The sequence below is a fragment of the Populus alba genome, chromosome 14 (genome assembly GCF_005239225.2).
Source record: "Populus alba chromosome 14, ASM523922v2, whole genome shotgun sequence".
Classification (NCBI taxonomy): Eukaryota; Viridiplantae; Streptophyta; class Magnoliopsida; order Malpighiales; family Salicaceae; genus Populus; species Populus alba.
The window spans coordinates 7460073-7484427 of record NC_133297.1 but is presented as its reverse complement, the minus strand read 5'-3'; the positions used below and the strand labels follow the sequence as shown (position 1 = coordinate 7484427).

At 32.5% G+C, this 24355-nt stretch overlaps 3 protein-coding genes across 5 annotated transcripts; all 3 read left to right on the top strand.

Moving 5' to 3' along the window:
- Window positions 1–833: 833 nt before the first annotated feature.
- Window positions 834–5350, top strand: LOC118041533 (rhodanese-like domain-containing protein 4, chloroplastic). Of its 3 annotated transcripts, XM_035048924.2 has the most exons (8): window positions 838–1630; window positions 2412–2514; window positions 2627–2713; window positions 3633–3707; window positions 3821–3895; window positions 4343–4423; window positions 4556–4756; window positions 4900–5350. In XM_035048924.2, exons 1-8 carry the CDS (start codon window positions 996–998, stop codon window positions 4945–4947), a joined length of 1305 nt encoding a protein of 434 aa, XP_034904815.1. In that variant the 5' UTR covers window positions 838–995; the 3' UTR covers window positions 4948–5350. The 3 variants fall into 3 exon arrangements, with proteins under 3 accessions (XP_034904814.1, XP_034904815.1, XP_034904816.1); XM_035048923.2 differs by lacking the exon at window positions 4900–5350 and having other exon boundaries at window positions 834–1630; window positions 4556–4834; XM_035048925.2 differs by lacking the exon at window positions 2627–2713.
- Window positions 5351–5506: 156 nt separating this feature from the next.
- LOC118041536 (histone H3-like centromeric protein CENH3) lies at window positions 5507–10230 on the top strand. Its single transcript, XM_035048926.2, has 7 exons — window positions 5507–6157; window positions 6342–6379; window positions 6908–6938; window positions 7075–7199; window positions 8408–8482; window positions 9009–9084; window positions 9610–10230. The coding sequence occupies exons 1-7, from the start codon at window positions 5869–5871 to the stop codon at window positions 9663–9665; spliced, it is 690 nt and encodes a 229-aa protein (XP_034904817.1). The 5' UTR covers window positions 5507–5868; the 3' UTR covers window positions 9666–10230.
- Window positions 10231–20386: 10156 nt separating this feature from the next.
- Window positions 20387–22829, top strand: LOC118041537 (transcription factor CPC). Its single transcript, XM_035048929.2, has 4 exons — window positions 20387–20608; window positions 20760–20883; window positions 21219–21306; window positions 22561–22829. The coding sequence occupies exons 1-4, from the start codon at window positions 20486–20488 to the stop codon at window positions 22682–22684; spliced, it is 459 nt and encodes a 152-aa protein (XP_034904820.1). The 5' UTR covers window positions 20387–20485; the 3' UTR covers window positions 22685–22829.
- Window positions 22830–24355: the final 1526 nt, after the last annotated feature.

Below are 24355 nucleotides of genomic sequence, written 5' to 3'. Positions count from 1 at the left end.
CACAATATATTATAAGATAAATATTTTGTGTTTGCTGAGGGTTGATTCACAAATAATATAAATAGTTATGGAAATGTCAGTTAGAAGTTAGATTTGTAAATACTATGCAAAACCCAAGCGACCTTGAGTCTAGCAACAACCATGTCAGACATAAATGTTGCGAGTTTGGTTATAATAATAATAATAACAATACTTTTTAATTTTACAATTGAAATCAAATCTATGGTTTTTTTTTTCTAATAGTAATTATTTTTTTCAATTATATTAATAATAATGAAAATAATAATATTTATAATAATACTAAACATGCTTAGCCCAAGCATTTGAGGTGTGGTTGCTTTGCTAGATCCGAGAGCCCGAGATCTGATAAACATGCTTGACCTAAATGTCAGGTGTCTGACAATCATGCAATCCCCCAATGCTTTAAGTCTGATAACAATATTTATTTTTTTAAAAAGATAAAAAAAGCTTTCAACTTAAAAGTTAAAAATTTATACCATGAAAAGCAAATTAATATTTATATTGCACCTTAAAAAACCCGAACTACCTATTTTGTTACCATTTATTTTTTCAATATCAAATAAATTTTATAGAAAAAATAACCTCACCCGTAATTACATACTTAGTAAATTTCTTTGATAAAAACAATTACATTATTAAACTGCGGCAATCCTAGGTGAATAGTAAAGGATAAACAACGAAATACTGATCTCATGTAAAGAAAGCCATCAAGCCATGTGATCACCGATTCTCTTCTACGTGTCATGCAACGAGTGCCAAAGATATCCACCCCAATGCCACGCCAGCACCTCCCACTCTTTCGTACACTAGCAACTTGCACTTAATGAAGACAAAGCTTTTCATCCTCTGCTTACCCTTCATTCAATCATCCTAAAAGAAACAATATCTGCATAAAGCTCTATTCCCATGGCGATTCAAGCTTCTGCATCATTTCTGTAAGAGACCATAGTTTGTCTGCGACAAAGAATTATGCCATGGAGTCCTTCAATGCAGGAAGCTGGACACCATTATCAGTTCTCTGTGAGAGAAGATCAGAACCCAGAAAATCTTTATCACTCCCTACAGTTTCACCACTCAAAATCTCTCATTCTTTCTCTACAAGCACGAGCCGATCAACTACACAAGAGTGTCTATCAAGGACTTTACACGGTGGTATAGTGCTACTATCTTCAGTTCTTAGTAATGGGCTAGCTAGGGCTTTAACATACCAAGAAGCACTGGAACAGTCTGCGCGCTCCTTCTCATCTGATGCAAACGGGGTCCTAGATAGTGTCATCAAATTTGGAACGGAAAATCCAACAATCGTAGCAGGTAGTGTTACAGTTTTGGCAGTTCCACTAGTTCTGTCTCTGGTGCTAAACAAGTCAAAGTCCTGGGGTGTAGAGTCTGCAAAAAAGGCTTATGAAGCGTTGGGTGTTGACGCAAATGCTCAGTTGCTTGATATAAGAGCACCAGTGGAGTTTAGACAAGTGGGCAGTCCTGATATCAGGGGTTTGAGTAAGAAACCAGTGCAAATTGTTTATGAGGGTGAAGACAAGCCAGGTTTCTTGAAGAAGCTGTCTTTGAAATTTAAGGAACCAGAGAATATCACGTTGTTCATTCTAGACAAGTAAGATAGCGAATCCAATTACTATATTTTGCATGAAGATTTCTTCTCTTATCCTCACCAATATCTTATAAGTTAAGTGGAAAATCTTTGACAGAGAAAATCCAGATGGGGTAATCATAGTGGTCATGAAATTTGTGCATGGAGTGATTTTAGAATCTATACTTTATAGCACATTAACTAGATCTCGTAAGTTGTTTTCCTTATTCGTTGAAATCAAAGAACTGATTGAGTTTGAAAACTTTAAATTGGCTAGCTGGCATCTGTAAAGTTCCACTCGCAATTTCACAGACGAGCAATATGGTATAATAACAGGTATAGCATCATTGATTAGGATCGGCAAAAATGTTAAAAAATCTCGAATGGAGTTGTGTCTGTGCTATTTGGTGCTGGAAGAACCCCCAAAAGGATCAGAATAGCTAGCAAATGTTGCTGCCTGCATAATACTGCAAACTGAACTGCCCAACCTTGACTACTCAAATGTAGAAATCATTCATAATGGAAAAATATTATATATCACATCCCTTATCAAGGACTCAGAGCTCATTAAATCACATAGTTGTGCTGTTTAACCAATCTACATAATAACAAAATCAATGTAAGAAAAATAAGGAATACCATACCAGTAGAAGGAACCAACTTTTACAAATTCTTAACCCCCCAATTCCACTTTCTCCTTTGCGATTCCATTGCTGAAGAGGTAATAATTCGAGTTCTGATTCGTTCTTTGCTATCCAAAGCTATTGTTTGAAGCTAATGCTGCTAAATTCATGACGAAAGCCAGATTCGATGGCAACTCCGAATTGGTTGCAGAGTTGGTCACTGTGAATGGATTTAAAGCAGCTTATGCAATCAAAGATGGTGCAGAAGGACCCCGGGGATGGATGGTAATTTCTGTTTTTTTTATCACTTTTAATTTGTGTTCGAACTATTTAGCATTCAAGTCCCTTTCTTATCTTATAGAACGTAAATACAAGCTTTGAGAATTGTATTTTGCAGAATAGTGGGCTTCCCTGGATACCACCAAAGAAAGCTTTTAGTCTTGACCTTGGTGATTTATCAGATGCTATCGGGGGTGCACTAGGAGTATGTGCCCTTCCTCTTCTGCTGCCTTTTTTCTCTTTTACTTTAATCTTCTACTAAAAAACTTAACTTCAATCCACAATATAAGAACCTTTATGAGTGGAATGCTGATCCTTTGTATGGTCACATATAACTTTAAACAAATGGTATCTGTCATAGTATTCATGATGAACAAAATGGGATGTGAGTTGGTCAAAAAAGCAAGGGAACATTTTGTCTGCTTGGTTAAGATCTTACATTGTGTCTATTTTGCTGAAATGAGAGTGTTAATATAAATGAGCTGTAAGTGAGAGGAGCTAAATAAGAAGCAAATCCAGCTGGGCACAAGAAACAAGAAGGTGCCAGACATGTTTTGAAGATTAATGACTGAACTAAAAAGTTGTAACACACTTGAGGCTTGAGGAGTGACAAAGATAAGGAAGGGCGGCCCTGCAGGATGCCATCATTGTCACCGGAATGAAATAAGAGAATGGAATAAGAGAGCCATTGATAAATCCACAGAAGACTACATACATCGTGCCCTTGACAGGTCCCTAACCTTCCACTTCAGCCTAACCATTAGAATGGAATAAGAGAGCCATTGATAAATCATCATGCTTAATTTAGCTTCCTGCAACTCAGAGTGTAAGAAACTTTTTATTTTGTCAGTTGTCAAGCATGTCCATCAACATCCTTAAAATAACCCAACCACTAACTGTTTTTTCCCCTGCTAGTTTTTTCATCTCTCTCATTGATGTAAGAGTAGGGGCAGGGCACCCTTGGCACACTCATAGCTTTCTTTCCTATTCTTGGTTTGAATCTCAGAATATTGGTGCTCAATGATCAATATTCACAAGTTCTTATATATAAACTGGTTATGGCCTTTCTTTTATGATTTTATAAATAGCACTCCAGCGCAGTAATCACAATGATAATTTTGCAGGAGGGCTCCGATGCCTTGCCTGTCACCTTTGCAATTGCAGCAGCTACTGGCATAGGAGTATTGGCATTCTCAGAGGTTGGGTCATGAAGCTTTTTTCGTATTATTGTTCTTTATGTTTTTTAATAATGGCTTTCTTTTTATTTTCACTAAAAGTGAGATGTGCAAAATTGACTGTTTGTATTTTCCAGATTGAAGCAATACTCCAAGTATTAGGCTCAGCGGCACTAATTCAGTTTGTGAGTAAGAAACTCCTGTTCGCTGAGGTAAGTCTTTGCTGAGGTTAAATTATTTTTTCTTGAATTTCATGACTGAGATGATATGATTTCATTCTATTGCTTGTGCTCTAGGTTACATAAGTTCCAACAGGCCTTTCAATAAAGAGGAGAAAAGGGGAAAAAACACTTTTCTTCAAAGTTTAAAACACAACATATGTGCAGAAGCAAGTTCTGTTCCTTAAAAGAATTAAAGATATACTACCACACAGTTATAATATATACTCCTAGAAATTTGAAAATATATTATGATTCTGATGAACCACTCAGCCAGGGCCTGCCCTTGTATGTGTGTGATGGGTTCGTGATGATGCCCTTGTGTGAGTGACTCAGCATCCAGACAGGAAAGTTCCATAAATTTGGGCCATAAATCTCGGGTCCTTAATTTGCAAGCACTTATATTCACTTTAACATTTTATTCTTTGCTTCCCATGGCAGGACCGTAAGCAAACTCTGGAACAAGTTGATGAATTCTTGACCACCAAGATTGCACCTAAAGAGTTTGTGGATGAATTGAAGGTAATATTTCAAACCATATAGATGGTTGTATTCTAGTGCAGTGAAGCCAAATCAGTAACTTGTTTTCCAAAACAATATGCGTTGTTTAGCGATGATGCCAATCTCTTTTTCTGGATTACCTGGTCAATTCAGGACATAGGGAAGGCTCTTCTACCAGTAGCAGTGACGAGCAAGGCTCTTCCTGCGCCTGCAGAAGCGAGTCCAGAACCTGCTGCTGCTGATAGTAGTGTACAGAACGCAGAGGCTGCTCCCCAGATAAATTCAGCACCCAAAACAGAAGCTAAAGCTGAACTAGTTTCTGGATTTTCAAGGCCACTTTCTCCATATCCAACTGTAATTCCCACTCTCATTGCTCTTGTTTATTTCCAGAGTGGTTATTTTCCTTCAAGTTCATAGCACACTAGTTAGTTACACATGCTATAAAGTTTCCTACTAGTCTCAGTGTCGGACACACGACTACCATTCTTGTATTGCAGTATCCAGATCTCAAGCCTCCGACGTCGCCCACCCCATCTCAACCTTAAATTGAAGTCTTTATGTCTTGTTCTGCAACGGGAAGCTGTTTTACCTGGAAAATCTTGAATTACTTCGCGAGCTGTGCAATCTATGTTCCTCGTTGTAAAATGTTCGAGTCAACTTGATGGTTTGGATTGCAGAACAAAAAAAGGGGAAAGGAAAGGAAGTTAAGAGTCATTAAATCGATGGATGCTACGTGATATGCAATAGCGAACCTGATAGTGTCTCTCTTTAATTACTTGTAGCTTGTGGGTCTTTTGTAGATGTAGCTTATGAGCTAACACTATCTTGATGCGGTAATGCCATTTTTTTTTGTAGTTTCTGGAGTCACTGGAAGAACTTTAGGCATGTACAAACTCATACTTTGAAGTTAGCCAAAATAATTACTGAGTTTTACGTTTTTGCTGCCCATTAACACCCGCCAAATTCTTATGTATGCCATGCTTGGGCCCTGCGAAAAATAACTTCAGCTCAACCAATTTCAAATTAGAAAACTTTGTACCAACACTTTTTGGAATCTAAAAGAAGAAATCAGAAGTCACAATTAAAAAAGAAAAAGATAAAAATAAATAACTCGGTACACGAATTGAAGTGTGTTGGTGTGGATATGACGACGATCACTGAACTCGATATAATCTTAGGTTCTTTTATTGGGGATTAATATTGATCTTATCGAAATTTGTTTCTGCTTTTGAATAAATACAATCATTATTCCATTTATGGGATTCACTAGCGTCACTTGATGTAAGATTAGTATTAATCAATTACTTTTCTACTGATTTAGCAGCTGCTTTTGTTTTAGCTTTTGTGCTTGGGCTGTAACGGTAGAATTTCAGTGACTGTTACGCAGCGATTTTATTTATTTATTTTAAAATAACAACCCAAACCGTTTATGTTTTAGCAGCTTGCTTTTGTTTTAGCTTTTATTTATGTTCAAAGAAACGAAGTCGTTTCAGACTCATAAACCCATTCAACCCAAACCGAACACGCCCCTTACACACACTCCCTTCCCTGGCCAGCCAGACAGACACACAGCCACACAGGAGACCGGCTGCGTTTCAAAAATTCCAAGAGAGCGGCAAAATACTAGAAAGAATAAAAATCCTTACTTTTTGGTAATTTCTTTTTATATTATTTTTAAATACAGATACGCTCCATCGATGGCCAGAACGAAACATCCAGTTGCTCGAAAACGAGCCAGAATCCCGAAGAGATCCGGTTAGATCTCTCTCTCTATATATAATTCAAAAATGAAGAAATGCAGAAGTTTATGTGGTTTTAATGTATAAAACATGCATTTGTTGTTATTGTTGTTGTTGTTGTTATATTTATATGCATTCGATTTCCCCCCTTTTCTTTCATGAACCCTAACTTATTTATGCTTTCCTTTGTGAAATTACAGATGCCTCACCATCTACACCTAGAACGCCAACATCGTCGGTACCTCCCTCTCTCTTTCTCTCTAGGCTGTGTTGTTTATATATATATATATTTTTTTTTTGTTGCCTGTTTGGTTGCTAAGAAAATGTGGGAAACGAAAGTGACTACTAATTGTTTTGTTTTGTTTTTGAGCTTTTTTATACATTTTGTATGAATTTGAAAGAAAAATTAGAAAAATAAGTTTGCATAAGCTGGAGCTAATTAGCTGTGGAAACCCCAAGGAAGGAGAAATTTTAGATTAAAAAAAAGATTGTGATTATATATACATACATTGTTTTTTAATATTTACATTTGTTATTTTCTGCTACTGTTTTAATTTCCTCGGTAAAGGAAAAAATGGGTAAGAAATGAAGAAAATAATCTATAAATTCGAAATAACTTTTTTTTTTAACTGTAAGTTTTGTTGAGAAAGGAATGAGAAAACCGAGAATAGTATAGATATCTTGTTTATCTCTTAACTTAAATCTCAAATGTTACTGTTTTTACTTTGTTGTTTAATAGTCTCGTATTCTATTTTTTTGGTTGCAGAGAACAAGACCGCAAGCAAATGACCAACAAGGTGAGTTTCTTCCTCCTCTTTTTTGGGTGGGGGGTGAAATTTGTTTCTTATTTTAGGTTGAGGCGTTCAACTTGATTGTATTGGCATGTGTTTTTTTCTGGGATGCTATCTCTTTATTTGTTAATACTTGTAAAAGGTTCATCCACACAAAGGCAGAGGCAAAAGCATCGCTTCCGTCCAGGAACAGTAGCTCTTCGGGAAATTCGGCAATATCAGAAAACTTGGAGGCCACTCATACCAGCTGCTAGCTTTATTCGATGTGTGAGCACTCTCTGTAGTAACTTTTATATAGTTTATTTTGTTAAACCAACCATTGGATGTCAGGTTTAATTTTTCCATTACCTGCTTGTCAAATTCAACTTAATTGGGTATCTTTGTGTTTGTCATCTTGATAACTCTTTGGAGCCAGCTCTTAATTTGGTAATCCTAGAATAAATGGAATGTTTTTAAATAGTTGATTGATTTGCTAGTTTTATGTGCATGATCTCCATGAAGAGTATTAAATCCAAAGCCTGGCTTGGTAAAAAATCAGATTGTCTAAAAATGTGTTAAACAATCCAACATTTCATCCAAGTGAGTTTCTTTGCATATATATGTGCTTGTAAAATGTTTGTGTACATACATATTTTAAAACATGCATATGTTTATATGATCAATGGCTAGATATGATGCTGGTTCCCAGAGCTATATAGGTCACAATTATTTTTGTGATATTCCAGTCAGGATTGAATTACATGGGTGACTAGCATGCACTGGAATTATGTGATTTAATATTACAAATCTCACAATTTTTTACTCTCTTTGTTTGCATTGCTCTGATGAAGTTTCTGTATGTTTGCAGTGCATATTAATGTTTCTTGCTGTTAAATTCATCTTATTCATCATATTATTGTTTCTATTTGTGACCATCCCACAACCCATTGGTTTTTCTCCTCCTTGTGCTGTGTCCCCAAATTTCTTCATGTTTTCCAAGATGATTGTTCCTGATTGAAAACTTTCTGTACAATTAAATGCAAGAGTACCATTAAGCTACCAGCTCATTGGCACAAATGGATGCTTTATTTATAAGGAATTTTTAGATTTTTTTTCAGTCAGAAAAGAAGTTGGATCTCTCTGAATGCTCGTACAAACAACATTAGATGGTTACTCTAGAAAATACAAGACCATCTTTTTGGTAAAGAACATTAATATTTGGAACCTTTAAAACCACCCCACTCTCTTGTGGTTTTGTAACCTAGCAATGTATTTGTTAAAATCACCTGTTACTTGTTCCACTTTCATGGTCTAGTAACTTTGCTGTTGTTTCTCTCTTTCTGTATGTATTTGTTGAAGTCACCTGTTGCTTATTTATTCATGACATCGAGATTCCACAACCGTTAACAATGCCCATTGGTACATTATGCTTTCACCTTTTGTGCATATGATTTTCTCATTAATTGGATGTGATAGTGGTCGTTATCATTTTGCAGGTAAGAATGATTACTCAGGAGTTTTCCCAAGAAGTGAGCCGTTGGACTGCTGAAGCTTTAGTTGCAATTCAGGAGGTATTTGGTGACATTTCTCTGACATGTATGCCAGTACTATACTTCATTACTTTCATGCTTCAGCAAAAACCTATACCTGTCTTCAGAAGTTTCACTGTACACGCATTTTCAGTTTAAGAGTATGCTATCTCCTCTCAGTGTTGTCATCACCTGTAGTATATTGTTCAGTACAGTCATGTAGTTTTTGGTAAGAAACGGGACCAAAGGCCCTACACACTCAAACTAAGAACAATCACAAGGAACAACCATCCCCATCATGTCATTGAAAAGAAAATGTCCCAAACCCCAACCAGACCCTGCAAAGCCACTTCTCTAGATGCCTTTGCTATTACGGACCAGAGCCCCCAAACCAGCTTTGACAGCAGAGCACCTTCCAATAGTTCAGTCATGTAGTTGTTACAACCACTGATAGTTTATTAGAAAATGGAACTTCTAGGTAGTAATTACTCTGCTCTGGTTCTACTTTCCATGTAGTTGTGCTAATAGATCTTGATGCATGCTGGTTATTGTTTTGTTACTTGTGTAGGCAGCAGAGGATTTTTTGGTTCATTTGTTTGAAGATGGAATGCTCTGTGCAATTCATGCAAAACGGGTTACATTAAGTGAGTGAGATTTGACGCAACTATTATAACTGCATCCTTTTTCCTTTTATTTTTTCTCCTCTAATTTCATGAGTTAATTGTTTATTATTGTAGAATTTTGATCAACTCTAGTTCAGTGATCTCTGCCGCATCGAGTTAGATTTCACTACATCTATTATGATCATGAGCATTTGTCTTTTCTTCAAATTCTATGGGAAAACTTTGCACTTCTATTTAGATAGAATTTTGATCAGGTTTACTTCAGTGGTCTTTAGATATCACTAAATGCTGTTTAATGATCTTCAGTATAGATGCACAACAAATCTGCTGTTTCTATGTTTGTATAACTGCTAGCATGTTTTGCAGATCATTGATATTTCAGAGACTAAATTTTATTTACATGCTTGAAATTATCCATGTATGCTGATTTGTGAGTTTGAGGAAGTCAGTCAAGATTTGTCCAGTTCAGATCCATTCAATCTTGCTTCAGAATTTTATATTTGTTAGTCAGTAAAGAAACTCGTTTTATTTGCTTTCTTCCCTCAGTGAAAAAGGATTTTGAGTTGGCCCGTCGGCTTGGAGGGAAGGGACGACCATGGTGAGAGTGTTACAGTACAGGAGCATCATTGATTGTCACCACCTTGATATGTAATTACGCTGCTATTCTTTGACAGCCTCTTCTTTCTTGTCATGTAGTAGATGTTATGATGTATTATTAGGAAGTAGGAATCAGTTCTCCACCCTCATCACATCTTTGGCAACCTCATCACACCTTTTGCGATGTGGCAGCTTCCATAAATTTAACTTCCGCAGTAAATGTGGTGCATGATATATTAGACTATAGAGAAGGCAGATCCCATTGTCAATGGTTCCTTAGAATCCACAAATCATATGAGGATTATAAATAGCCATTTATCCTGTTGTTTCTGTTGCTTGTTTGATGTGAAAAATTGGAACCTCAAGTTGCTTAGATCTTGTGGGTGGGCTTGTGTAACTGGCTAGAAATTTCTTGAGGTAGCTCCCGATCCCTGCCACTCCTGCAAGACGAGCTGCCTGTGTAAAATGGAGTGCAGGGAATCACAAATTGGCTGGCACCCGTTTCAACTCAGCCTTGTGGTTAAGATTAGAACCTCCCTTTAAAAGTGGGTTTTGTTCGGTTCATTTAAGATTAGAGCGTTGTGGTTTGGTTGCTAGTTCCAGAGTTTTATGGTTGCTTGAGAGCCCTTTTAAACCTTTCTTTCATGAGTGTTTCAAATAATTATAATTGCAATTTCTTGTACTAATAGTTTTCAATTCTGTGTGATTCATCTAAAAAAAATTATAGAACTGAGTTTTTTCGCATATGGAAGATCTTTTTTGCCTCAATGATGGCTAGCATGTCCTCTCCTTCCACGTCGTCTTTTGCCATGCTGGTACTGCAGTGAATTTACGGTTCGGTAAATACACTGATTTTAAACCAAAATTTCATGGTCTTTTCAGATGAATAAAACGGGTTTTTTTTATTATTTATATTAATAATAAAGCACGTTGATATATGTTTTTTAGTTGTTTTATAATAATTTTGTGTCCTGGCTCATGTCGTCGTGGTACAGGTCACAAGTTAAGGCATCCTGAATGAATGGCTATTGTTGGGACATGGTGGGAAACGTTTAAGATTAATAAAAAAAATAATTCATACTTTTAGTTAATAAATATATTTTTAACAAAAATTAAAAAAAAAACAATTATTTTAAGAAAATAATTATAAAAAGAATGGTGGGATGAGACAAACTTTAAGATTATCAGAAGAGTGTTGAAAAATTACAAAGCAATTAAATCAGTTTTAACATTTTTTTTTTTTTTTTTTGAGTTTGAGCTATAGATGCGCTTAATTTCTTAATGGTGACAAAAAACCTGTTTTAACATGATTTTATTATATTTATAATTTTATTTTATTTTCAATCATATTAAAATATGAATATATTATTTTGATAATTTTTAGCAATTCACTTTAATAATTGTAAAATATTTTTTGAACTGAAACAATAATTTAAATTAAAAACATTATGTTGGTTAAGATAAATATGTTAATAAAAAAAAATTATTTTCATGAAAAAAATCTCAAAACCACTGTATTTTTAAAACTAATAAGAATACCAGATTTTTTTAAACCAATTTTGGGTGTCTTGTCTTCGATTTGGAATGAAAATTTTGGTAGGAGAATAGGGTTGAATGACGTCGAATTGTTGCTTACAAGTCGCTATGATTGCACCTGGAGATTTATTTCCCTATACCATTCCAATTTATCTAGATTTTGTGGATCGAATCTTGATGGGCCTGGGATGTTTTTCTCCTATTATTGATAGAACATGTTGGTTGCACAACGTTTTTCATTCTTTCTATAGTTGATTTTAAAAAAAAAATTATAGCTTCGATGAAATAAAATAATATTCACCCTCATTACCGGACAAATTCAGATTATCCAAGATCTAATTTAGTCAAAAACGCAGATAAACATATTAATTTACTACTTATACTCTCTTTTTTTTCTTGTTTGGTAAAATAACAAAAAGAAGATAAAATTATAGAGTTTTTTTTATATGGTTGAATTTAGGTTTTGACCAAATTAATTTAACTATGATAAAATGAACAGAAACTACTCCTCATATCTAACTAGTTCAGGTGGGATTGCATTATTTTAATCTTAATATCAAAACAGTCTATAAAAAAGAGTAAAAGGACACCTCTTTGAGAAAGAGTTGGTCCAAAAATAATATAATCGTGAAGCCAACAAAAAAGCTATATTAGGTACCAAGCATTTGAAAAGTAACATAAACAACTCAAGGAACACAGCATTTGCAGCAGTAGCAGAAGCAATGGAAAGCTATCGTCATGATTAATTACCATTCAGTGGCAACAATTGAGTGTGGAGTGGATGGTGGGGAAGAGATAGATGAGGGGCGGCTGCTTTGAAGAGACAGGGTTCCAAGTACGGATGGCACCTGGCAACGTTTGTTTTGAAAAAAATGAAGCAGCATGTGTTTCTCTTGAAAACGTAAAACCGGAAGTAAAAACATGAATTTCACTTGATTTTACTGGTTTTATGTATGATTTTATAATTATTTTTCGAGTTTTTAAATGATTTTGCACCATAACTATAAAATTATACGAGTTTACTTGTGATTTTAACAACATTGTACAACACCCGTTTAAATCGGACGTGAATCAATTTGTCCAGTAAGCCAAATTCTTGTGATTGTCTTCGGCAACCTCAACTTTGTTTCACTAATTTCGACCGATAAACATGTTGATCGAATAACTTTCCTCCCTCTTCCGTGACCTGAGTTTACTTCCGGTGCCCCATGCATTACGCATATCGAAGTTCCTTTTAATTATCAGGTCATTGAACACTTCTGCTGAAGAATAAGATGTAGAGAATTGCACCAACTGGTCTGTACAGAGTTTGGTGAAAGGCTCTCGAAGACAAGGGCATCAACTAACAGAATGAGTTGAATACAAAGGCAATGAGATGTAAAGCACTGAAGCAAAGAAGAAAATGCCAACTGAACGTTGCATCTTATCTTCGAATCAATGTTCTTGGTGCATCTCCAGAGAGTCTACAAAGGCAATATGAACTTTTCAAAAGCCAGCTTTATATAACGGGCCGGTGGCTGTCCTCTCCGTTCCAACAAGACAGGTAGTTCAGCTAGAACGTGCAAGAATATATTGGTGTTTGGAGCAATGGAAAGTGTGTGTTTCTGGTGAAGACTGTCGTCGATAAAGATCAAACGGGTCTTGATAAAGCATACTTTTTGGAACCTTTTGGCCTTTTCTTATCCCTTTAACCGGACAGCATCATGTGAAAACTCAGTGCCTCTGTTTGTTTCTTTCTTCCAAAAGTAAACGTGGCGCCAGAGATTGAGAGAGATCTCACCCTTGGCTAGCATGGAATTGTGGTGTCCTTTCCGATGAATTATTTATCTTTCTTGATACGGTTCCATTGTCAGAACCGTGTTGATTACAAGCAGTAAATGTGGTTTCTTTTATGGCTGGAGGGTGGTTTTAGCTATGCTCTCATCAATGGCTTCCCATTTGTGTTGTGTTGTACGCTTCATTATAATAAAAAATGCTGGCAGAAACTATTCTGCAGCAAATGCTGCGACGGAGCTATACACGGTAGCTGCATTAACCCCCCTAGTCGGCGGGCTAGGACAACGGTTGCTCATTCCACAACAACTATCAACTGTATAGCTCCAAAAGCAGTACTGTGACATCTTATGGCACTTGACATAATTACAAAACCTTTACGGGATAAGATTCGATTCATGAATTGAATGGATTCATCTTATTAATTTAAAATAAAATTATTTTAATATTTTAAAAAATAATTAAAACAAAAATCAAATTGAATCTTATCCTAATTCTAACACAGATAATCGAGTTTAAATGTATCAACTATCGTCTAGTTCAATCTAAAATCTAATCCAAGCTGGGTCTTTTTTTTTTTTTTGAATTGATGGGTTGTAGGGCTGAACCATATTTAATAACATTATCTCTTAGTAATTATGCTATTTATATCACCAAACTATTTAAATACCAAGAGAGAATTACTTTAATATCCTTGATATTTGAGTGCCTTAATACCATAGTTTTGAAACTCAACCCGGTCATTGACCCGGTCCAGTGATCAGGTCACGGTCAGATGGATTGATCCGGGTTAACCAAAAAAAAAAAATAACTACATAAAACATTTAATTAGTTACAAACCCTTGCACAACCTCAATTATATATACTGGTAAAGCAGCAGCGAGGCAGAAGGTTGCAAAAGTACCCCCCTCTACCATGCATGTTGCCCTTGCACAGCCTCAATTATATATACTCTGAAAGATTTTACATACATGTCTTCTTTCAAATCTGAGGATTTCTAGCTAGCATCTTCAATTGAATGTTTCAAATTACTATATATAAATATATAATACAGGGGCTAGTACCAAGTTGTGTATCTTAAAGGGATAATTGGAAAAAGGAGCATAGAAATGAAGAATTCAAGAGAGAGAGGAGCTTTCAAAGATTCCATTAATAGACTAAAACTAAGTGAATTAGCTAAATTATAATTACTAACTGACTAACTGTGGTATTTGCATCAGCAATGGTGACCTGGACAATTGCAGCAATTCTACATTAATGCATCAGTGCATCGTTCATCTTGTTTTGATCTTTTAGCCAAAATGACGTGGTGTGATCTTTATATATATATATATATATATATATATATATATATAGGAGGCCAGGTCTCAGCTGGGTCCCGGGTTGACCGAGTTTCGCCGGGCCAACTCCCAGACAGGTTTTTGCTTAGACTCGAACCGGTTCATGTCCGTCGGTCCGGGTTTCAAAACTATGCTGAGCACTTTATCATTATTTAAAAAAAAAATACATTACACCTTACTATTTATATATTTTATAATACTTTATATATTGTGTCAAGCACAAGAAACTCAATCAACAACGAAAATATTATAAAAATACCATTATAGCTGATTTAATGTTTAAAGTATCATTACATGTGAAATATCACATATTTACAACTTATCTCTTAGATATTTTATCAAATACTATAAATACACAACGAGAAACACACATCACACAACATACATCATGTAAGGTTAGTAGAAGACTATTGAGTTTGTGAACTTTCTTATCTTCTTCTTCTTCCCCAATCCTTTCTTATCTTCTTCTTCTTCTTTCTTGATTAGAAGAAGACAAGTCACAGCAATTCCTAGTTTATTTTTAATAGCAAAACTTTATGCTAGCTGCCTCAAAAATCAAAACTATTGTCTTCTATTCAAGTCTCACTCACTTTATAACACTATGAGGGATTTTATGATAACTAATAATATTCTATTCATTATTTTTTAAAATTATTTTTTAAAAAATAATAAATACAAATAGATGAGATCAATTTTAGGTAGAGATATTTTTATGATTTTTTATGGGTCATGTGTTTTGTTTTCTCTCTTCTTTTTATATATATATTTTTAAATAAATCTAATAATTAATTAATAGGATACTACTAATTACATTTTTATTAATATAATTTTTTTTATAATCCCATCACACCCCCTACCAGTGCCACCCATGAGTAATCATGCACAACTCTTTCTTTCGGGTCCTGTACTATTTATTTTCTTAGTTTAAACAGTGATAATGTGCTTCTAATACCTGTTTAATTGTCTATTTAAATTCATCGTAATTTTTCACCTTGATTTTGAAAAACAAAATATAAGAGATATTGGTTTTATTTTTATCATAGTAAAAATTCATTTTATGATTTTTCTTTTTACAAAAATAGTTCAACCTCCATTAGTTTAAATATTTTTTTATTAATTACAAAGAAGAGATTTAAACCTGAAATAAAGGGAGAGAACGATAGCTCATTAATTTTGTAGTATGCTAACTGGTTACTTTATGTGTTGCACTGTAGGTTAGATTATTTTTTAAAAAAATTAAAAAAAATATCCAAGTTATGAAGAATTTTTTGGCATTTTCATTAAATCTCTTCTAGGAGGTCGAGCTTAAAAACTCACGACAAATCAAATCTTGCAAGAGTAATCTAAACGTGACCTAATTGACTTGATAAATTCAAAATTTAAAAAAAAAAAAGACAAAGGAAAAAACCTAAATGAACAAAAAATAATAATATTATGAGATAGATTTTTGCAAATTAAACCATGTTTTTTACTAGTCATCCGAGTTTCAACCGAGTTACGTCAAGATAATTCTTATATGATTTAATTTAAAATTTGAATTAGATAAAAAATCAAGTCAAGAGTTTCTAAATTTGATATTTTTTTTGGATTAGTAACAATGCCAAAACAATCACCTCTTAATTTGGAATTTTTTAGGTTAATTGTTTTTATCTAACCCGCAACATAAAATGAGCTAGGAAACTAACAACTCCCAAGCAAGCTGTAGGGTGAGTTTAGTATTGTGATATATTTTTAATTGTGGTTTTTAAAAAGTATATTTAAAAAATAAATGTTTGATTAAAATGATTATTAGAGAGATTTTTGTATGCAAGATAAATCAAAAATAGATGGCCATGAATGTTAAGCATGTTATTTTTATTTTTATAAAACTAAGGTTTGAAATACAATTATATACGGGGATTAAAAGAATATTGCCTAATAATACAAATAAAAAACACCATAAAATAGCTTTATCAAAATTATGTAAGTGATTTATTTGAGGCATAACTAAATTGCTTTCTTGAGATGACAAGTGTTGTCCGCATTAATTTTGATGCAACAGGTAAAGAGAGCGTTGCATGTTGTCTGAAAGAGACATCAAGTTTAGCCATCTTGCATAGTCTCACAGGTTTGCAAAAGGCTTGAAACTCTATAAAGTATAGTAGTATAGTACCACTCTTCCGCAAATGAAACAACAAAATAAAATTGCTTGATATGACTTTTTGTTTATTTGGAGAAAAGATTTGTAGCTAGTAAAATGACAGATATCTAAGACGTCGTGCATTTATAGATAGGTGGTAGAGTACAAGCATCTAAATTCTTAACTGCTGTAGATTTAATGACCATTAATTATAAAAGAAAATAATTATTCTTATGCATACAATGTTTTATAACTCGCAATTAAAGGCATGTGACAATTTGTACCATGCAAATAAAAGCATATATCGCTTTGTAACTTCTAATTAAAAGCATATAATGTTCTGTAAATATTAAAAAACAACTAAAATATTGTAACCACGATCAACTATAGTCTTTTAACAAGTCCTTCGATTTTTGAACTTTTATAAAAATATTATAATATTATATTTGGGGTTCAGTACTAAAAGTAAAATTATTTCATTAACTAAATAGTTTTTTTATGATTAAATAAATAAAAAAAACTATTATAATATCACACCTCGGCAAAATTACTGGCAAGTAAAAGGTTTTAAATGCTTCCAAAGTATGTTTGGAACCAATAGATATTTTTTAAAGTGTTTTTTATTTAAAAATATATTAAAACACTGTTTTAAAAAAATTATTTTTGATATCTGCGAATTAAAATAATTTTAAAATATAAAAAATATATTAATTTGAAACAAAGAAAAAAATAAAAAATATATATAATTTTTTAAAAAAACACTTTTAAAACGCAAAAATAAACATGGATGTTTGTTTTTATGGTTGAGGTTGAGGTTATATATAACTCAATTATATATAAAACTCAACTATAAAAATCTAGTTTTCTTTAATTTTATTTTTTATAGCTATTTTAATGAACTTTATACATCGATGTTAATCTTAACAACAAAAACAAAAACACTTGAAGCTTGAAAGTGCTGGAAGCTGATGGAGGCTCCTGGTGATTTGTCTTCTTGCTATCCTTTATTTTTATTTATTTATTTATTTCTGAAATCCAACTAAGAGTCTACAACTCTACATTTTAATGTTTTCAATTCCTCTATTGTGTTTCGCTTAAAATCTGGCGTTGTTTTTTCTGTCTATAAGATGAATAGCGACGCATTACCTGAGATTTGCACAGCTCTTTACAGATGGAGTGTTCATTATCTATTTCCATGTCCAGGTGAGAATTCTGGAGTGGCAGAGGAAAAAACAAGAACAATAATTTAATGTTCAAGAGGGTAAAGGTAATATTTTCATACATCAAGGGGTATTATGGGAAGCCCAATATAAGTTGAGATATTTTGGGAAAATATTAAAAATAAAGTGCTCGATAAGGGAAAAATATACAAGAACTCTTCGGTGTTCGGAATTCTAATTTTCAAAGGTAAACTTTATTAGTAATTTCATGGCGTTTGATATTTTAGTCGGGTAAGGTTGACAGCACGTGGGTGAACTAGGTGTAAGCCCGTTGTTTTGTCTTCTAGCCTGTTTAGGTACTTTGTTAGTGGGACTCTTTTGCAGTCCCTTTCCCTTGCCAGTTATACGGAGATCATGAAAGAGAAATTGGTGGAATGAAATTTCTTTTGTTTTTTGGTTCGTAAAGATAAGGGAAAGTTATGTTTTTTTATTTTTATCTTGTGGATGTAAGGATGAAAAAGAAAATAAAAACAAGTTATATATCTAAAGAGTAGAAGATGTTCAATTACTAATATGTGTTTTTTTGGAGGATGCTTTGAGAAAAAAAACGAGTCGTTTTTTTTTTAATATTTCCTTTGCACTATTTAATCAATTTATATGTTAATTGAAAATAATAATATGGTTAAATTAAACGAATCCAAGTTCAAAGATAAAATTAACCAAATATAACTTGACTAAAAATAAATTTTAATATATTTTTTTAAAAAATATTAATACAAAAATATATTAAATTAATTCAGGTTAACTCGAATTAGTTGTCAGATCCATGACCTAAGTTATAAGATTAGGATAATTTTATAAAAAACAAATAAAAAAATTGTAAAATTCAATTATTAATTAGTCATTCAGTGTTAAAGGTTGAAATTGAAAAAAAAATCAATTAAAAAAGGATTTAGAAAAAAAACAACTTTAGTCAATATGAGTTAATCTGTTAAACCTGTAACCAGAGTCATGTGACCAAGATAATCTCAAAGAAAAAAATCAAAATAAATTATAAAGTTCAATTCTTAATCAACTTATTGTTAAATGATAAAATTAAAAAAATAATCAATAAAAAACAATTAAAGTCAACCCGAGTTAATTTACCAACCTCATAATTTTGGTAATAGGATCACAATAATCTCATAGAAAGTAAAGAAAAAAAAATTTATGATAATTTTAAATTAACTAAATATTGAAGGATAAAGTTTAATAAAAAGATGATAAAAAAAAAATTAAGTTAATTTACCAAATTGTGATTCAAATTACAAAATCAGGATAGAAAAATCCAATATTAAAAAGGAAACTTTTAAAAAACACACTGTTAAAATGAAAAGGGAACAAAGTAGCTTTTGTTAATGATAATTTCATTATTTATACATGGGTCCTTGAGTGCAAGAGAAGCAAAATCTAGAGGCAGGCTCCCTGGTCTACTTTTACAAAGGCACATCAACTTGGATGGTATTGGCCAATTAGCTCGGTCAAGGTCTCTACTTTTACAGAGGCCCATTGAATACTGCACTTCCGCTCATTGCCCTTTCGGTGCCAATCATAAATTGTACGTCATAATTTTAGGTAGACCGCCTTAATATTGGGTAAAATATTTTTCTCGTTTTCTATGTTTGTTTTTTAGCTTAAAAAAGTTCTTTGAAAAACTTAATTTTGAAAAGTTCTCTATTTAGACCCATACCACCATCATTCTTATGCAATTTACTTGTGTCTCAATGATATTTTTCAACGGTGTTTTATTATTATTATTATTATTATTATTGTTTAGTCACTAAGTTGAGATAAATGAAAGCTACACCTCAAACTTAATTTCAGCTGCATGTATTACGTCCACAGCATTTACGTATATTCTTTGAAAGATAATTCGTGAATATTCATTGCATCATGTTAAAACTAAAAACTGAGAAACATGTCTAATATCACAAGTAAGGTTGTTAAAAAATATTTTTTTTAATATGACACAAATATATAATATAAATTCGAATTGTAAATTCAAATTATAAAATCATAAATAAAATATTTTAACTAACTATATATTAACAATTTCAGTCAAGTAGTAATTAATAATAATATAACATAATTAAAAAAATGAAAAAAAATAATAAAAAAGTCCAAACACCTTTATTTTTTTCACACTAATTCCTCTATTTTTTAGACAAATTAACTCACTTAATTTGATATTTGCAAGAAACAAGTCTCTTCAAGTTTTGATAGGTCATTTAACATTGATTATTTCAAGAACCAAGCATACCAATTTACAACTTTTATTCTATATATTTTCCAATTAAAATAGAGAAAATTGACAATTGATATGTTAATAGTTTTCATAAGGAACTATTAAGAATGAATAAATATTTTCATTTTATGAAAATAAAATTAACAAATAGATTATATCGTTTAAAAAATTATAATAATTATAGTTAAAATCAACCATTTAATTCTCAGATTGCACAAGTTTTATAAGATATAAATTTAGAATAATGAAAATGCTAAGATACAGATGATTAGATTGCAAAATTTTATATTTTGAAATATTTCTTTCAAACACATAAAATTTTACTAGTTTGACCGATTTTATTGATTTTTAAATTTTCAAACTGATTTTATATAATAAATACATATTTACATATAAAATCATATAACGAGTGAATTTATTATTTTAACAGCTCTAACTAAGACATAGAGTTATTACAGTGAAAGTAGAGCTGAGTGAATCACTAACCAACAAGAGTACTTGCTTGATTAAAATGTAACATCCAGTAGACAAAACGAGAAACTCCGTGGTAGTTGCATAAATCCAGCCACGTTTTAAAAAGACAAACTTGTGCGAGCTAAAGCGCTCCTCTCTCATGGGCGGTAATGGTATAGGTGTGTTTTCAACGAAAGAAGTGCCCGAAACCGTGGAACCACGACTCCAGCAGATGCCCTCAACCGGGACAACTGTAAGTCAACAATTCCGATCTGTTTGTTTGGTAGGACTCGATCTCCCTAACTATGGCCCATATAATTATAACGCATTTTTACCCATAACTTAATTTATATCCCTCCCCTCTCCTGGGAAACTATTGATATATTGCCCTTTCACTTGTATTAATTAATATGCTCTCCTGTACTCGCGCCTAGCTCCCCCGTCTCTTGCCCGGTGTCGTTTCTTTCCTTCCTTCTTTCTTCCCTGAAACAAGGAGGACCAAAATGGATAGACGTCGCAAGAAGCAAGCCAAGACTACATCTTGTTGTTCTGAACAAGGTCAGATTCCTACACTTTAATTATAGCTGCTATGGTCTTTCGTTTTTCATCGGTTTCCCGGTTTATTTCTTTCCTGTTTTGCTGCTCGAACCAATTCCCTTTGTGTTTACCTTCTTAAAGCCTAAGAGCGCTTGCTTCTTCTCTTCCTTTTCGCGTTTCCTGTTTTCTTTCTTCTTTGCTTGCTTCTTCTTTTCCTTTTCACGTTTCCTGTTTTCTTTCTTCTTTGTATTTTCTCTTGACACCCTAATTTCTCCAGAGACCATTGATTTCTCTTTGCAGTTTGTTCCTTTTCTTTCTAGCTACTTCACCATTCCTGCTCTGTAATAATTTGGCAGAGGTGAGCAGCATTGAGTGGGAGTTCATTAACATGTCGGAACAAGAAGAAGATCTCATTTACAGAATGCATAATCTGGTGGGGGACAGGTAAAGAAGCAACGTATCAAGAAACTTGCTCTTTGTTATTATTAGGGATAATTACAAAAATCAGTCTCATATAAATTTAACTTTTTTTCTATATTTTTATAAGCTGTATTTTACAATCATACAAAAAAAAAATCATAATAAAATATATTATTAAAAATATAAACTATTATCGAATAAATGAAATATATAATTTATAAAATTACTAAAAAAAAAGTAATATTATTAATGCTATATGATGGTTTTTTATAATTATCCATTATTATCATCATTAGTTTTTGGAATGCAAGCCGGAAAGTTCCCATTCTTCTTCTTTGTCCCCTGTATCTTATAAATTGATGGGTCCCGTGTAGTTTTGTATAGGTAGGTGATTTCCCCAGTAGATAGGTCAGCGGTACGGTCTGGTTATTTACTTTTAAAATCAAGTAATTTGTGTTGGATAATCTTTCCCTATTTTTACTCAAATAATCTGGTTATTTTTTTTTTATTAAAATGGCTGGTGCCAGACTTCATAAGTCAAGATGACTAATATATTCGTATGCATCTTTAATAAGAGATGAGTATTTATCACATATTATTAATTTAAAATAAAATAAAAAAACAGGTGTTTTAAAAGATTTTTGTACATCTAAAAATATAAAAAAATAAATACATTTGATACTAATATTTTATTTTAAGTATAACAATAAAAAAACAAACAGAGTTTTATAACTATCAATAAAAGCTCTAGAAATATCTTCTAGAAATATCTTCAGTCTTAAACTCTAAAAATATTGTTAGTCTTGCGTTCATCTGGACTCAACAAAATGTTGAGCCCAGAAATGTTAAATGTTGGATCCTTTTAATCTTTTTTAAATAAAAATGTTAATCTATCATCCTAAACATTAAGGTTAATAAACTTTAAAGTATAAACTATAAGTATTCTGGTAAAACCCAGAAAATGTCCTTTAATGTTTGCTAATGCAAACAACGGTTTCGCTTTAGAACTCCACTTTCCACCTTTCTACTAAGCCAACTGGTCATCTGGGGACTTCTCCCTTTTTTGTTGGATCATAAGCAATCGTAGTGTCATTTCATAAGTTAAACCACAAACATATATACGGGGCCTGCAGAATGAATGTGATTCCTGATAAAAAAAAAAAAAATTACACTGGCGGCTAGCTGCTCTGTCTGTTAACATGTGTGCAAAAACGGGAAGAATACTGTTCTCCGTTTTGTAAAATCATCGTAAACAGTCACGATTTATATATATTGCAGGTGGGCTTTGATCGCTGGTCGAATTCCAGGACGCAAAGCTGAAGAAATAGAGAGATTCTGGCTAATGAGGCACGGTGAAGGGTTTGCCAGTCGACGAAGAGAGCAAAAGGGATGTCGTTCCTAATGCCTTTTAATAAGTTTGTAACAGCTTGTTAGGAAATGTGCTTGTCCTTCACTCTCTTATGTTCTTTTCTGTTCTTGTAGGGCTTCGCTTATGTAGTCTGCCTCAAGATTATAGCCAAAGTGATTGTGATTTGCCTCATTATTCATCACTGGCTTTGTCATTGACATTAAACTGCTATTATTATATATATGCATGCTTGTCCTCAAATAATCATACGTAGGAAGGAAACATAAAATAGTCTGCCTCAAGATTATAGCCAAAGTGGTTGTGATTTGCCTCATTATTCATCACTGGCTTTGTCATTGACATTAAACTGCTATTATTATATATACATGACTGTCCTCAAATAATCATACGTGGGAAGGAAACATAAAAGCAGCTCCCCGTATCTAAATTGACTATTTTTTTTATTATTTCCCAATAAAGAATACGAGATTTATTGTCAATTCGTATAATGGAATTTATATGTTTAATTATTCAGCGGTGACGGTAATGGAGAGCCGGAACGGAGTGCCGGAACGGGGAATTTTGAATTTTTTAGGATGAAGTATTGAATAGTTCTTAAAACGATACAATTATTTCATTCTTATGTGTTATGATGGATTTGGTGGAGGATTTCAAATTCTCTTTAGTTGTTACTTGTTGTAGATAGATGATTTGTCTAAATATAAAAAGAGAGTTTAGTTTGATATAAAAAATGTGAGGTAAATGGACGACGTATATATGCTTTATAGCTCCATGCTAGAGAATTTGTTTTTTTTATATAACAATAAGATATATATTTAGATGAATTTATATATTATCTATCAAGACTAAATCTTTTACTGGGATAATTTTAAAAATACGTCTTTCATAATGACTTAATATATTAAAAAAATTAATAAATTTATTGAGTCGTGCTAAGATTAACTATGAAGGATTTGGCGTCTTGCTTAAAGCAGATGACAGAGTAATAACTAATAAATTCGAATTTTGAATTTTAAAAATCAAGGAAGAAAATTTTGTTTTCTCTCCTTTTTATTACATCTCTTATGAGGTTATTCGCTAAATAGGTGATAAGCACGAGGTATATTCTCTAATTACTAAACAAAGCTTAACTTAAATTTTAATTCCAAATTTGTTTTCCCGCAACCCATACCGGATAATGATAGGTTTCTTCACTCTGAATTTTTCTTTCTAGATTAAATTATAATATAGTCTCTATGTGTTTATTAATTTTGTATGTTTAGTCCTTTTTAATTTTGAAATTTATCAAATAATCTCTCCACTTGAGTTGATTGTCAATTCTGTTGTACATGTCCAAATCACTTACGAACTTAGGAGAATTTCCCTCATCATTATCTTACCTCTCATTTGGGTTTGGTGTTGTAGTTTAAATGAAGATTGGTTAAAAAAAATTTTATTTTATTTTTAAATAGTTTTAAAATGTTGATGTTAAAAAATAAATAAAAATATTATTTTAATAAATTTCTAAATAAAAAATACTTAACAAAATAATTGTTAGTACATCTCTAAACACCTTCTTGATTTTATAGTGAGACACAAGTCTAGAAATTCATCTGAATTAATGAGTTTTAATTTTCAAATTAATAATTTAACCAATTCCTTGGAACAATCTAAAAAAAACTAAAAGTCTAAAACCAAAATCTTGATTAAACAACAATATTAATT